General features: G+C 36.3%; 1 protein-coding gene across 2 annotated transcripts in view; it reads right to left on the reverse strand.

Annotated features, from left to right (window-relative positions):
- The window catches only part of LOC134750494 (uncharacterized), a 38,494-nt gene extending 34,015 nt beyond the window's left edge, over positions 1-4,479 (reverse strand). For both annotated transcript variants that reach the window (XM_063685675.1, XM_063685674.1), the window contains exon 1: positions 3,682-4,479. In XM_063685675.1, coding sequence (XP_063541745.1) covers positions 3,682-4,027 — 346 coding nt within the window. In that variant the 5' untranslated portion in view covers positions 4,028-4,479. The remainder of the gene's footprint in view (positions 1-3,681) is intronic.
- Between the last annotated feature and the right edge of the window lie 8,995 nt (positions 4,480-13,474).

A 13,474-nucleotide genomic window follows, 5' to 3' on the forward strand; every position in this document is an offset into this window, starting at 1 on the left:
TGTGTTTATATGGATATGTATTGTATATATATGTTTATTTTATATTCTAGATTACAGGTTTTAATTATTTACGTTTGTAATAATTGAACCATAATTTACTTTCTGTTCATAGTGTTCGTTTGTCTATCTTGATCTGTTTATTGTTTCATTCTCAATTGCTCAAAGGTTGACTGGAAGAGATCCCTTATAGGGATAAGTCCGCCTTTGTACATTGTATATATTTATGTTCTTTTATTGTGTTTGTAATCTGTCTTATGTACAATAAAGTGTTTACATACATACATACTTGTGTTTGGTTTAGGTGAAAAAAAATGCACCAAAATTATTCTGTCATCGTTACGCAACATTGATTAGATTTTATTTATTTATTAGCTATATTAAAAGTATTAAAACCCTTGAAAGCCAGTTTCGTGTCATACATGACGCTAGTAATTCTGAGCGGCATCCTATTTGGTGTATCTATAATTGATTAAATAAATATTTTCTAATTCTATTATATATTTTCTATTGAAAGACAAAAAACAGAAACTTTAGCATTAAGGAAAGGACACGTTAAATTGATCACAACAGAAAAAGAAAATCCGTAATAACGGAAATTCCTCAAGAGGAAAGCCGGAGACTAATTTCACAGCAAACTGAGCTAATTACCCGTTGGCATGTCATCGGTATGGAATTGGTAAAGCGCCGTGTACACGGGCGGCAGGAAATCTAATGATACGTAGGTGAAAAACTTAGGAAATGTTCGCTGCACGGAAACTGACGCGGAATTGGATGTTGAAATTCAATCATGAAAAGTAACTATACAAAAACGCGTTACTCCTTCATGATTAGCGTTTGTGATTAGTTGATTGGGTAAAGAAAACTTTATTTATTCGTTGTATTGTTTTTTTACGTCAAGGCGTAAAAAGAAATAACGTGTCTTATGAAGAAAACACACAAAAATTCTTTTTTTCCCGAATTTGGCCAAAAGTCATAAAGGATTTTTTGCTCCTTATGACCCCAGGAATGTGTGGTCAAATTAAAATCTGTCGGGGTACTTGAACCCACGATGTATATTATTAGGACAATATTACAGAGACCGACCCAGTCAGCTCTAATCTAGTTTTATATTTTCGTATATATCGGGTGACCCTAAAACCAACGTCAAGACTTAAAGTTCTTATAGAACAGCTTATGGGCTACAAGAGTATAAACACATTTACCCTTCGAAAATCTTATAGTTTTTGAGATATCGGCACTTTTATATACCTTTTACAACCGGGATTCTTATAAGTGCCGATATCTTTTTTTTTTAATGATGAATAGGCAGGCGTTTGACCACGATCCCACCTGATGGTAAGTGATGATGTGGTCTACGGTAGAGCACGCTTACCTATGAGATACCTATTAACTCTTGCCTTGAAGAGCCCCAAATTGTACTCATGCGGAAACACAGACTCGTGCAGGGCGTTCCAAAAAAGCGTCTAAAAAAAGAGATTTACATTAAGGGTAAATTTGCTTAATCTTGTGGCCCAAAAGCTGTTTTATAAGCCCTTTAAGTTATGGCGTTGGTTTTAGGGGAAACGTGTATTATATCACCGCACCAAAAACATTTTTATGTAAAATGTTGCCAAAACGAAACCATATGGCTCCTACTGTTAAAAAGTTATGAGATCTCTTGTAGAGCCAAGCTTACTCTACAAGCCCTAACTTCACAAACTCTACACCTTGGGTAAAATATGTGGCTTGACCTCCTAATTCAAAAGGTTGGGGATAATTTATTATAAAAGATTCTGAAATACGTATCTGGGGGCATTTTTTATACAATCTGCTTTTTACTGATTCCCCATACAAACTTCAACCCCCTTTTTCCACCCCCTTTTCACCGTTACGGGGTGACTATGGGGTTGAAAACTATTATATATCCTTCCCCATAACAAAAACTTCAACTAAATCGGTTCAGCGGTTATTGATTCATACAAAATTTCACCTCCCTTTTCACCCCCTTGGGGGCTAAAAATTTCAAGTTTTTGAGTTTTGTTTGTTGTTTGTGTACAAAGACTATCTTACATACCAAATTTCAGCTTCCTAGGACTTCAGGAAGTACCCTAAAGGTTTTGATGATCATCAGTGAGTGAGTGAGTAAGTGAGTGAGTCAGCGACGAAATCGGGGTTTTTTTAGATATGAATAAAATCTAAAGTAATATGTAATGCTTAATAAGTCCACTATTGACATTATATCCCGAGAATTTTGTTTATCTGGTATAATACAAACCCAAGTTAATTATGAGGGTTCAAAATAACGACGAAGCGCTTCGTCTTGGCGGGGGCACTACCGTGCTCCCAGAAATAAATAGTGGGATAAGTTCGCCTCTGTACCTCTATTTTTTGTAAATTTTATGTAAACCTGTGTTGTGTACAATAAGGTGATTACTAAAGTGCGACATACTAGGAATTTAATAAAATGGAAAAAATCCATAGTAAATTGTTGCCATGTTTAAGCATTTTACGTCAAAAATGGTACAGTTATGTAGGAAGTGGCGCTCTCAATAATTTTCTACAATTTTTTGTCGGACTATACTACTACTATTATTTTTGCAGCGTAAATATTTTTGTATAAAAAAAAAACAATTAGGGACAGGACTTCCTATTATTATTCTTGGCACGAATTATTGCATTAAAAATTTGACAATTTACTGATTGTATTGCCCGGATTTCTAATGAATCGTGAACACCATTGTATAAACTTTAACAATGAATCGAATCCGACTCCTCATTTAAATCTGAGCACGTAATTAATTTAATCGATCTCCTAATGTACACCCGGTTTTACAAAATATCATTCAATTATATAAACGTTGTCTTAATACAATCTTATTACAACGAATTAATGCTCAAATTGCTACAAGCTATCTAGACACTACAACGAATGAATGCTCAAATTGCTACAAGCTATCTAGACACCTCAGGTGACCGGAGGGCTGGCAGCTACCTCGGCCAGAGGATAAGCCTGGCCATCCAAAAAGGTAACGCTGCCAGCCTTCTGGGCACCATAACATAACTCATGAAGGAGACCTGGGGAGCATTTTCTATTTATAAGTTTATTTTAAGATTTATTCGGTATAGTTTAGTTATAATGTTTAGTTTAGATATGTAGTTGATGTATTACTTACTTTAATGTATAACAAGGCATGTGTGACGATATGGGTAACGAAGCATAATTTTTCAATCAAAGCTGGATTAATGAATGTTCATGGTATTTTCATTTGCTAATTATTATTTTCTTTGATCACCTTCGACATATATTAATTCAAGTCTTTGTATTGTTAATTTAAGTCTCCTTTTCTTTGAATTAAATACGTCGAAATTTGGAAACTGTCTAGACACCTCTTAACCTTTTAAATAATTAAGATTTAAATTTACGCTTTGTGATTTGGGAAAGTGATTAGAAACTGATTCGGATAAATTTAATTATTTCATCTTTGCGCCCTAAAGGTTGTAAATATAGATGATGAATTGCTTCTTTCTGTTGCTTTCTTTGATCTCTGCATTGCTTCTTTTAGTTTACTGTACTAGTACTAACAGTTAGTCTTGTATTATCACTTTTTATTGTTGACCTTAAATATGTTTTTGCAATAAAGGTTACGATTTGTCGGTGAATTTCAATTTGTACAAATTTTCCATCGAAATTCAAACACTTACCTTTAGCAGTTCTGCTCTCGTAAACCTCCAAGTCCACGACACCGCTCCTTTCCTCAGGCTTGGTCAACCGAAACGACCAGTCGTTCCAGTCGAAGCTGAACGCGTGACTCTCCAGGAACCTCGACAGGAACCCCTGCCTCGACCTCGCTTGCCGCAGCCCCTTCACCGCCACCGGCTCGATCGTCAGCGCGTCAAACACCCTCACCGCTCTCTGCTGTCTCATGCTCCTCACAAATTCCCTCGCCATATTCTCAATACACGTAGCATTATCACTGCAGTTCAACTCAACTATACCGGCCCTCGCTTGCGCCACCACCATACAAGCGATCAACAATATGGCAGTCATTTTGAACCAATGTCACTACACTTCAGCACTAAAGTCACCAATCCATTTGTGGGTCACGACTCCTTGATCCGCTCCACCTTCATCGGTGGTTAGTTCGTCAATGGGTCTTCGAATGCACTGCTGATGATTTTTATCCACGGTCACGGTGCTTGCCTCTGCAAGTCCGTGTGTGCATTTTTTTTGCCGGTGCCTTCACATGTGTTGGTATTCTAGTTGATTTACATTAGACCACTTTTCTTTCCACTGGGCGAGTTTGCGATCAATTATTTTCCGTCGTGCGCATGCTTAAGGTGCAATCTCGTCGATCGAAGCGAAATTTATGCGAAAAAATTGTTACAAGCGCACGGATTCGTTAATAGGCCTGCAGGAATGATATTTTACTTTCGAATGTACTGTTAGCAAATATGGACTATTTTACTTTTATCCTTTTTAAACCACATTACTATGTTTTTGTACTATATTGTATTACATTTATTACCCGAGGAGAATATTATCTTCTACATTTTCTGTCGATTAGGGTAAACTCGCATTGTTTGGTGACACGCCTTATTCGGTGATACAAGTTTTGAAGCATGACACCCAGGAAAGCTAGTGAATTAGGGCCTTTTAAATGGGACCGGCTTCACGGCTTCGGCGGCTTTGCCGTGAGGCCCATTTAAAAGGCCCTAATTTACTAGCTTTCCTCGGTGTCATGCTTCAAAACTTGTATCACCGAATTAGGCGTGTCACCAAACAATGCGAGTTTACCCTAATTAGTTACCTATTGGTTGTAATACACATCAACATGCAACGAATGTAAATTAGTGGAGACTGAAACCGAACTGAATAGATTCAAATGTGATACCAGACTGAAATGAAACGATGCTGATTACCGCGCCGGTAATCCCATTCGTTTATGAATTAACAGCCCATGAAAATGTTGGTTGTAACTTTTCTACTGATGCTACTCATGCAAAATACCGTGACAAATGTGCGTGAGCACAACGGAAGGTAGTTCGGCAATGTTCCTGAGACAACCTATCTAACATGTTCCATCGGAACTTACTCGTACTGTATTTGCTTTGCACCGAACAGCATATCTTCTATGTTCACCAAAAACGGACGTTTTTTAACCATCTGAAATAAAATAAAAAGACCGAGGGTTCGGTACTTTTTAGTATTTGTTGTTATAGCGGCAACAGAAATACATCATCTGTGAAAATTTCAACTGTCTAGCTATCACGGTTCATGAGATACAGCCCGGTGACAGACAGACGGACAGACAGACTGACGGACAGACGGATAGACGGACAGTGGAGTCTTAGTAATACGGTCCTGTTTTTACCCTTTGGGTACGAAACCCTAAAAGAGCAAAAAAGCCTAGGATCACATATATCTGAGCCTAGTAAAAAAGAATGCATCGTACGAGCAAATCAAAAGATGGGCTCAGGAAGGAAAGGATTCGCAATTACTCCACCGACAAGAGCAAAGCTTCATCATCATCAATGAAATAAAAGAAATGTCACTTTTTTACGAAAGTGAATTAAGCGTTTGGTGTGCCAAACCATAGTCAAACAGGTGTTTTAAGATTAACTGGAGCTGGACATTGTAACGATGCGTGTTACGGAACGACTAATCAATCCTCCTATTACACTGCACTTATATTGTATTTTATTATTAAATATTTAGATCACAATCACTATGAACGCAAAATAGGCTGCTTCTTGAGATTATGTAGATTATGTATGTTGGAAATTAAAGATGTTTTTATCGATCGAAGTTTTGGATCGAACTAAGAAAATCTATACCAGCGAAAGGGATTTCAATAGAAATATTTGAATATGAAATTTATAATCTTAATGTCCCAGAAATAATAGGAGGGTTGATAGTTCCGTAACACGAATCGTTACAGACATATTCTTAGAATCTAACTTCTCAACATCACTTTTATAAATATTTTTTAACTTTGGTCGTTCGTTTTAATGGACAATATGCTAGGCTATACCATGAAGTGACACGATAAGGTAAGTTAAGATCTCGCTTCCGCTGACATAACGAAATAAGGCAATAAAATATTGTAGCTTTGTTTGCTAGTTCTCGAGTAGCAAAGAGCCAAAACCTAGTTCCGGACTGGATGGAACTACAATCACAATCTCGCAAGGGTCCGTCCGTTTGCTTACTTACTCAGACAGGCAATTTTATTTATTAGTTTTGTTGTTAACCAACTTAAAACAATATAGTATAGGTATATCAAAATTACTTGGTTTTTGATTGAACATTTGGACACATGATAGATTTTTCCCACGCTTTGAGTTGTTCTGGCCTAAAGTTCCCCCACCACGTGCTTTACAGGTGTCAATATAAGGTGTGCTGAGCAATATAAATTGAAGTCGGTTCTTAAATATTTAAGTGTAACTTTATACGTTTATTTTGAAGCAGATTTGGACAGTAATTCTTGCTCAAGTTTAGTAAGGTTGTGTACAAAGGCTTTTTCATTCGTAATTTATTTTTATACAGAAATAGTTAAACTAAAACCTTATGGTCTGCGAGGTACCTGGGCCAGGCTAGGTAGCCAGGTACCCGGCATGAATGTGCCAATTATTATGTTTTTTACTTTTGACTGATAAAAAAAAAACACTAACCCTTTAAGGGGGGCATAAACGAGAACTGTTAGTGTGTGGCCTTTTCCGATTGACTGGCAGGCTGATATCGTCCGGCGAACTGGTAAACTAAATATTTTATAAAAATATGATATTGTGTTAAAAAAAATCTTACAAACTAAAGGATGGCTCACGTTAGGCCGGGCCGTGTCAGGGCCGGAGCTTCCGGCGCATGGAGACTATATAAAGGAGCCAAATCTCTATGTATGAAAAGTGTCCATCAAAAAACAGTAATTAGGCGGCGCCACCATACACCGAAATACTACCAAAAACAACCTACGTAATTTGGTCGGGTTATTTGTTGCCTTATATGGTTCATGTTAATGTTATACTCATGTCCCAGAGCCTAACTAGCGCCACCGGAGAGATTAGGAACTATTATTTAAAGGTGAAAGCGGTCACTTTTGCAACAATTCTGCCATAAGAGATTGGCATCCTTTCTATACCATCCATATTCCGGCGCTTACTTTTCTATAATGACAGGTGATCACGTGATGCTTTCCATAGAAAACGAAGCGCCGGAAGCTCCGGCGCTTCGCTTCGTTCTAACGTGAGTCATCCTTAATACATGCACATAAATAATATCGGGACATGTCAATAAATAAAATTCCAAAAATACACTTAAACCAACAAAAAAAGTACAGATAATAGTAGATTGTTAACCAAGGGATGAAAGGCAGTCATTTCTGCCGAGGTATTTTTGGCGCTCGAACCCAGTGAGAGCGCCAATAGTCCGAGGCTGAAATGATGCCTTTCACCCGAGTTAAACACTCTACTTTTCATTTCGAATACGAGGAATAGTAGATTGTTAACCAAGGGATGAAAGGCAGTCATTTCTGCCGAGGTATTTTTGGCGCTCGAACCCAGTGAGAGCGCCAATAGTCCGAGGCTGAAATGATGCCTTTCACCCGAGTTAAACACTCTACTTTTCATTTCGAATACGAGGAAAGTAAAATGCATGTCTTTTTTAAAACATGACCAAGTATAATTTTTTATAGTATTTTTAGGTACCCTACCCTCAGTTAACAATTTAGGCAAAAATGTCTCTATTTATAGAATGGAGATTCAAATATCAGAATGGAAATTGTATAACAAATACATTTAAATTCAAATTTCAATTGCTTATCGTAAAAAAATTCAAAAAATCGTACTTCGAACGTAAAATGCTCTAGTGCAGACACGTATCATTTTCTGCACACCTTTTAGAACAAAAATGACCCTCTTTCAGAGCATGAGAAATGAAATAGTAGATTGTTAACCAAGGGATGAAAGGCAGTCATTTCTGCCGAGGTATTTTTGGCGCTCGAACGCAGTGAGAGCGCCAATAGTCCGAGGCTGAAATGATGCCTTTCACCCGAGTTAAACACTCTACTTTTCATTTCGAATACGAGGAAAGTAAAATGCATGTCTTTTTTAAAACATGACCAAGTATAATTTTTTATAGTATTTTTAGGTACCCTACCTTCAGTTAACAATTTAGGCAAAAGTGTCTCTATTTATAGAATGGAGAGTCAAATATCAGAATGGAAATTGTATAACAAATACATTTAAATTCAAATTTCAATTGCTTATCGTAAAAAAATTTAAAAAATCGTACTTCGAACGTAAAATGCTCTAGTGCAGACACGTATCATTTTCTGCACACCTTTTAGAACAACAATGACCCTCTTTCAGAGCATGAGAAATGAAAAGTAATAAAAATGTCATCATTAAAGTGTAAACTTACATAAGATACTTTTGTAAAAACAGTTTAATTTGCAAATATCTCGTCAATACTGTAAAAAATATAATATTTATAACGTAATATTTATATTAAATCGTCATTCGACTTCAATAAATAAATTTCCAGGTCACACGTAAAACAGTTGACAATATTTGCCATTACAATTTGCACCGTACACATTTGTAATAAGGTAACGAATGCACATATGTTTTTAGGTTGATAGTGCAAAATCTATGCTACTGTCGTGTCCACTGAGTCGAAAGTATTACGCGGATTTTATTAGGGTTCCGTAAGAGGAAATTGGACGACCACTTCTTCATACAAACGTAGAGTACCACCAAGATAACTCTGCATGGTATTTGCAATACATCAAACATCAAACATTTATTCAGCAAATAGGCCACAGGGGCACTTTTACATGTCAATTTTTACAAACAATAAAATTAACCCAAAATTACAAAAAAAACAATTACATAAATATAAATGTCAAATTACACAAAAAAAGCTAATAAAAAAAAAACAAACAACAGAAGTACTAACACTGTGTAGAGATGTAAAAGTCTCTAGGTGTCAGCATAGAGTGTCAGAGATAAACTGTATATAATAATAAAAAAGATCATCAAATTATCCAGATGTAAAGGGTCTCCAAGACTTGAATTATTATATAATTAATAAAAAGACAAGATATTAAATCAGACAGACAGACAAGAACCGAATGAAGTGCCTCACGTTAACAAAGTGTGGCGATGTCATCATTAACGTCAATTTACTATGAAAATGTGACAATGTACAATGACACTTTGATCTATTCAAAGTAACAAAGTTACCTTACACGGACTCTAGTCACCATTTTTACGGTTCTAAAAAGGTAAAAAACGGAAACCTTATAGGAGCACTCGTGCGACTGTCTGCCAGTCTGTCTGACATTTGGTACACATATATGTAAGTTAGTGACCCAAAGACGGGCATGTAACGTAAATAAATGAATTTTGAACATGGAGGCCACTTTTGGGGGTAAATAAGAAAATTTAAAAATAAAGTTTTTCAAACTATATCGTGTTACATATCAAAGGAAAGAGTTCATTGTGAGAATCTCAAATATATATTTTTTGTGATTTTTAAATAAATAGGTTAGAAGTTACATTTCCCATAATGTCAATATCCAGAGAAAAAACGCGAGATCCCGCATACGCTTCGGCTGTGGAATGAGCTCCCTGCCGAGGTTTTCCCGAGGGGCTACAGTATGGGGTTCTTCAAAAAAGGAGTGTACAGGTTTTTAAAGGGTCGGCAACGCGCGTGTAATATCTCCGGTGTTGCAGGCGTCCATAGGCTACGGTAACTGTTTACCATCAGGCGGGCCGTATGCTTGATTGCCACCGACGTGGAATAAAAAAAAATGGGAACAAGTTTGTATGGAGAAGCGGTCGTCCATTTTTAGGGTTCCGTACCCGAGGGGTAAAAACGGGACCCTATTACTAAGACTCCCCTGTCCGTCCGTATGTCCGTCTGTCACCAGGCTGTATCTCATGAACCGTGATATCTATAGACAGTTGAAATTTTCACAGATTGACAGAGATGTATTTCTGTTGCCGCTATAACAACAAATACTAAAAACAGAATAAAATAAATATTTAAGTGGGTCTCCCATATACAACAAACGTGATTTTTTGCCGCCATCGACAATAAGGTCCCTTTTCATAGAAAATAAAGTATTATTTTATCAAACGGAACCCACAAAGAAATAAAGTGTGTGCACCTTGCTGTGGCCGTTTCCGTAAGGTAACGGAAACTGCGCTCGCGCAAAGTCAGGGTTGCAATTACGAGTAAGCGTGTGCGTCACGCGCTGTCGCTGTTTACAAAGATCAAAATTTTACTTATGTAGAGTGGTTATAAGACTTATAGGATTAATATTTTACAATTAAAACATCTGCAGACTCACCAATATTTTTTGGCATTTTTGAAGTAAAACTTCTTTAGGCGCGACTAGAGGGTAACTAAGATTTTTTTTCTGACGGAAGTAACGCTCAGTAGTGACACACGCACAATAGGACACACGTCAAAGTGCCAACATAGCGATAAACGTCATCGTGAAAGAAGTTTTAGTTCAATCGCGCGTAAAAATTACACGCACACACTTTTGATGATTTGAGTTTTACAGATCCCACAGTCTCACTCTTATATAATAGAAAACAGACTATTCAAAGGAGCTACGCCGCTGTTCTGTCGCCAAAATAGTGTTTAGTTTTAAGATTTTTGAAATGTATAGGTATGTATGTTTTTTAGTCTGCAAGATATTGAAAGTTTGGACTCGTTTTCTGATTCAGATTTTTAAATTAAACTAAATAAATATATAAGTGTCTGCTTTTATGAAGCCACCCCCACGCCACCGCCAAATTTGATAATTTAAGAGAATTTGCATAAATGGAAGAAAACATATCTTCGTTCAGGGTTGAATAAAGTTTGAAGAAAACAGGCAATACCGAAAAGAAAATTGGTATTGACACATGTTTAACTTGCAAAGTATAGTTTTAGTATTAAAGTATAGTTGGATGATTTTGCGGCTATCTATAATAATATTAATAATGCATACGTTTTTGACGACCGGTCTGGCCTAGTGGGTAGTGACCCTGCCTGTGAAGCCGATGGTCCTGGGTTCGAATCCCGGTAAGGGCATTTATTTGTGTGATGAGCACAGATATTTGTTCCTGAGTCATGGGTGTTTTCTATGTATTTAAGTATTTATATTATGTATATCGTTGTCTGAGTACCCATAACACAAGCCTCCTTGGGCTTACCGTGGGACTTAGTCAATCTGTGTAAGAATGTCCTATAATATTTATATTTATTTATTTATTTATACGTTGCAGTCGCTTCTGCGCATCATATTTAGTCTTTGGTCCAGGAAATCGTTTGCTATATCAACTTCTTCCACACTGCGTGTTTATATGCAGTTCCTCTTTTCCAGCACCACTGTCCCACTAAATAAACAATCAATGCCAAGTATTACTGTGTTTGTACATAAAAATGCATGTAATTGATGCATTAGAGAACAATAGAAAATCTGAAGACACAATAATGAATTGTAAAGTGTCGATATCTGTCATTGTAGAGAGAGCTGATAGATTACTAATTGACGGTCTATTTCTCGATAAGAATGTTTTTCCATGAACCGATTTGAGAAGGTGGGTATTTTTTTAGAGGTGATTAAATCACCTTCTATGAAACGTCTATGAAGTTAAGATAAGATAAGATAAAGAAAGTTTATTATTCAAGTAGGCATATTGCAATGCGCTTATGAACGTCAAATACGAACGTCCGTTGACAGACAGACAGACGGAAAGAGGAGTCTTAGAAATAGGGTCCCGCTTTTACCCTTTGGGTACGGAACCCTAAAAACAAACAAAAAAACACGTTTGTTGTATGGGAGCCCCACTTAAATATTTATTTTATTATGTTTTTAGTCTTTGTTGTTATAGCGGCAACAGAAATACATCATCTGTGAAAATTTCAACTGTCTAGCTATCACGGTTAATGAGATATAGCCTGGTGACAGACAGACGGACAGACAGACAGTGGAGTCTTAGTAATAGGGTCCCGTTTTGACCCTTTGGGTACGGAACGGATATCTATGTAAGTTAAAAAGAGAGCTATATGTCTATCAAGCTCTACGTAATAACAAAGATATAGTTCAGCAACTTTTAAAAATAACTTGTGTTTTGATTTTTATTACACTTTAAAGTTTATTCTAAGACGCAATGTATTGCAAAATTTGTTATGTTTAAAGGGTGATAAGCAACGTCAAACACACAGATGGCAGCGTACATTGAAAATAATATTTAATTAGTATAAAAAAAGGTATAATTTAAAAATCTCATAATTTTAAAAAGTTGCTGAACAAATGTTGGTCAGTTTGAGGCGTACAGCCTCCAGTTTAATTTATTGCTCCTGTTACAGGAAACACCCGGTATATAACTCCGTAATAGATGGATACAGTCTAAGGAAAAAACGTGCCTCGAAAATCAAGAAAATTTGACTCTCGATCAGAGGGCGCTACTAGCTTTGGCCTACTGTCGTATAGATGGCGTTGACGGTTTCGTTTGTTATTTAACAATTTTTACGCATATCAGTGAACATGGGTCAAAATCATAAAAATAATTAATGCAAATAAAAAAAATCATTTATCCATATTTAAATACATTTTATCGTATTTTTATAAATCCTCATTTTTAGTTTTAAAGTGTGTCGATAGATGGCAGTGAATTTACTGTGGTTACAAAATTTACTATGACAGTACCGCTCTAGTATAAGTTACTCTATGTAATAACTACTAAATAGATTTATTTTTCTAGCCAACCGATTTTAGCGATTTTGTTATATATTGTACAAGTACTAAAGATGATTAATATGACAAAAATTTTAATACAAATAATCCAAATTAAATACAATATCATTCCACAGCGCAGGTTTCGTCACAGTTGCTACACACAAAAATAGTATCCACAACATGTTCCGTCAACGCTCTACGCATTTGTAGTGAAAGTGTAACAAAGTCGCACATGTAGCGCTTGCAACTATAAATATAATTTGTCTCTTTAACTTTCAACCTTAAAATTAGGGTATCATGGACTTTTCAACCGCATTTCAATGTTGACAACTGTATAGAAAGCCCGAATATTTTCTTAACTTTTTTCAGCAAAAAGTCGACAACGAGTCGAAGTATCGATTCCGTTCTTTTTTTAATAGAAATCGAAAGTATTTAGCTGTTTACGTTTCGCTGTTAAGGTTTGACGGTATACTCGATCATTTTTATACGGGTTATCGGTAATAAAGTATCTAGTTGGATTACTTGTAGGTTAATGGAAGTTTACTGTTTTTTGATTTCCAGATTCACGGGCCAATTCGAACAATGATCTAGATATCAACTAGATATCCACTTAGATATGAAACAGAAACGGGCCAATTCGAACAATGATCTAGATATCAACTAGATATGAAACAGAAACGATAACGAGTTATGTCAAATTTCACATATCCGCGATTCCAAATGTCCTCTTGAACGATCTCTAAGATTTGCTTAAGATATTA

This window comes from Cydia strobilella, chromosome 20, assembly GCF_947568885.1.
Source record: "Cydia strobilella chromosome 20, ilCydStro3.1, whole genome shotgun sequence".
NCBI lineage: Eukaryota > Metazoa > Arthropoda > Insecta > Lepidoptera > Tortricidae > Cydia > Cydia strobilella.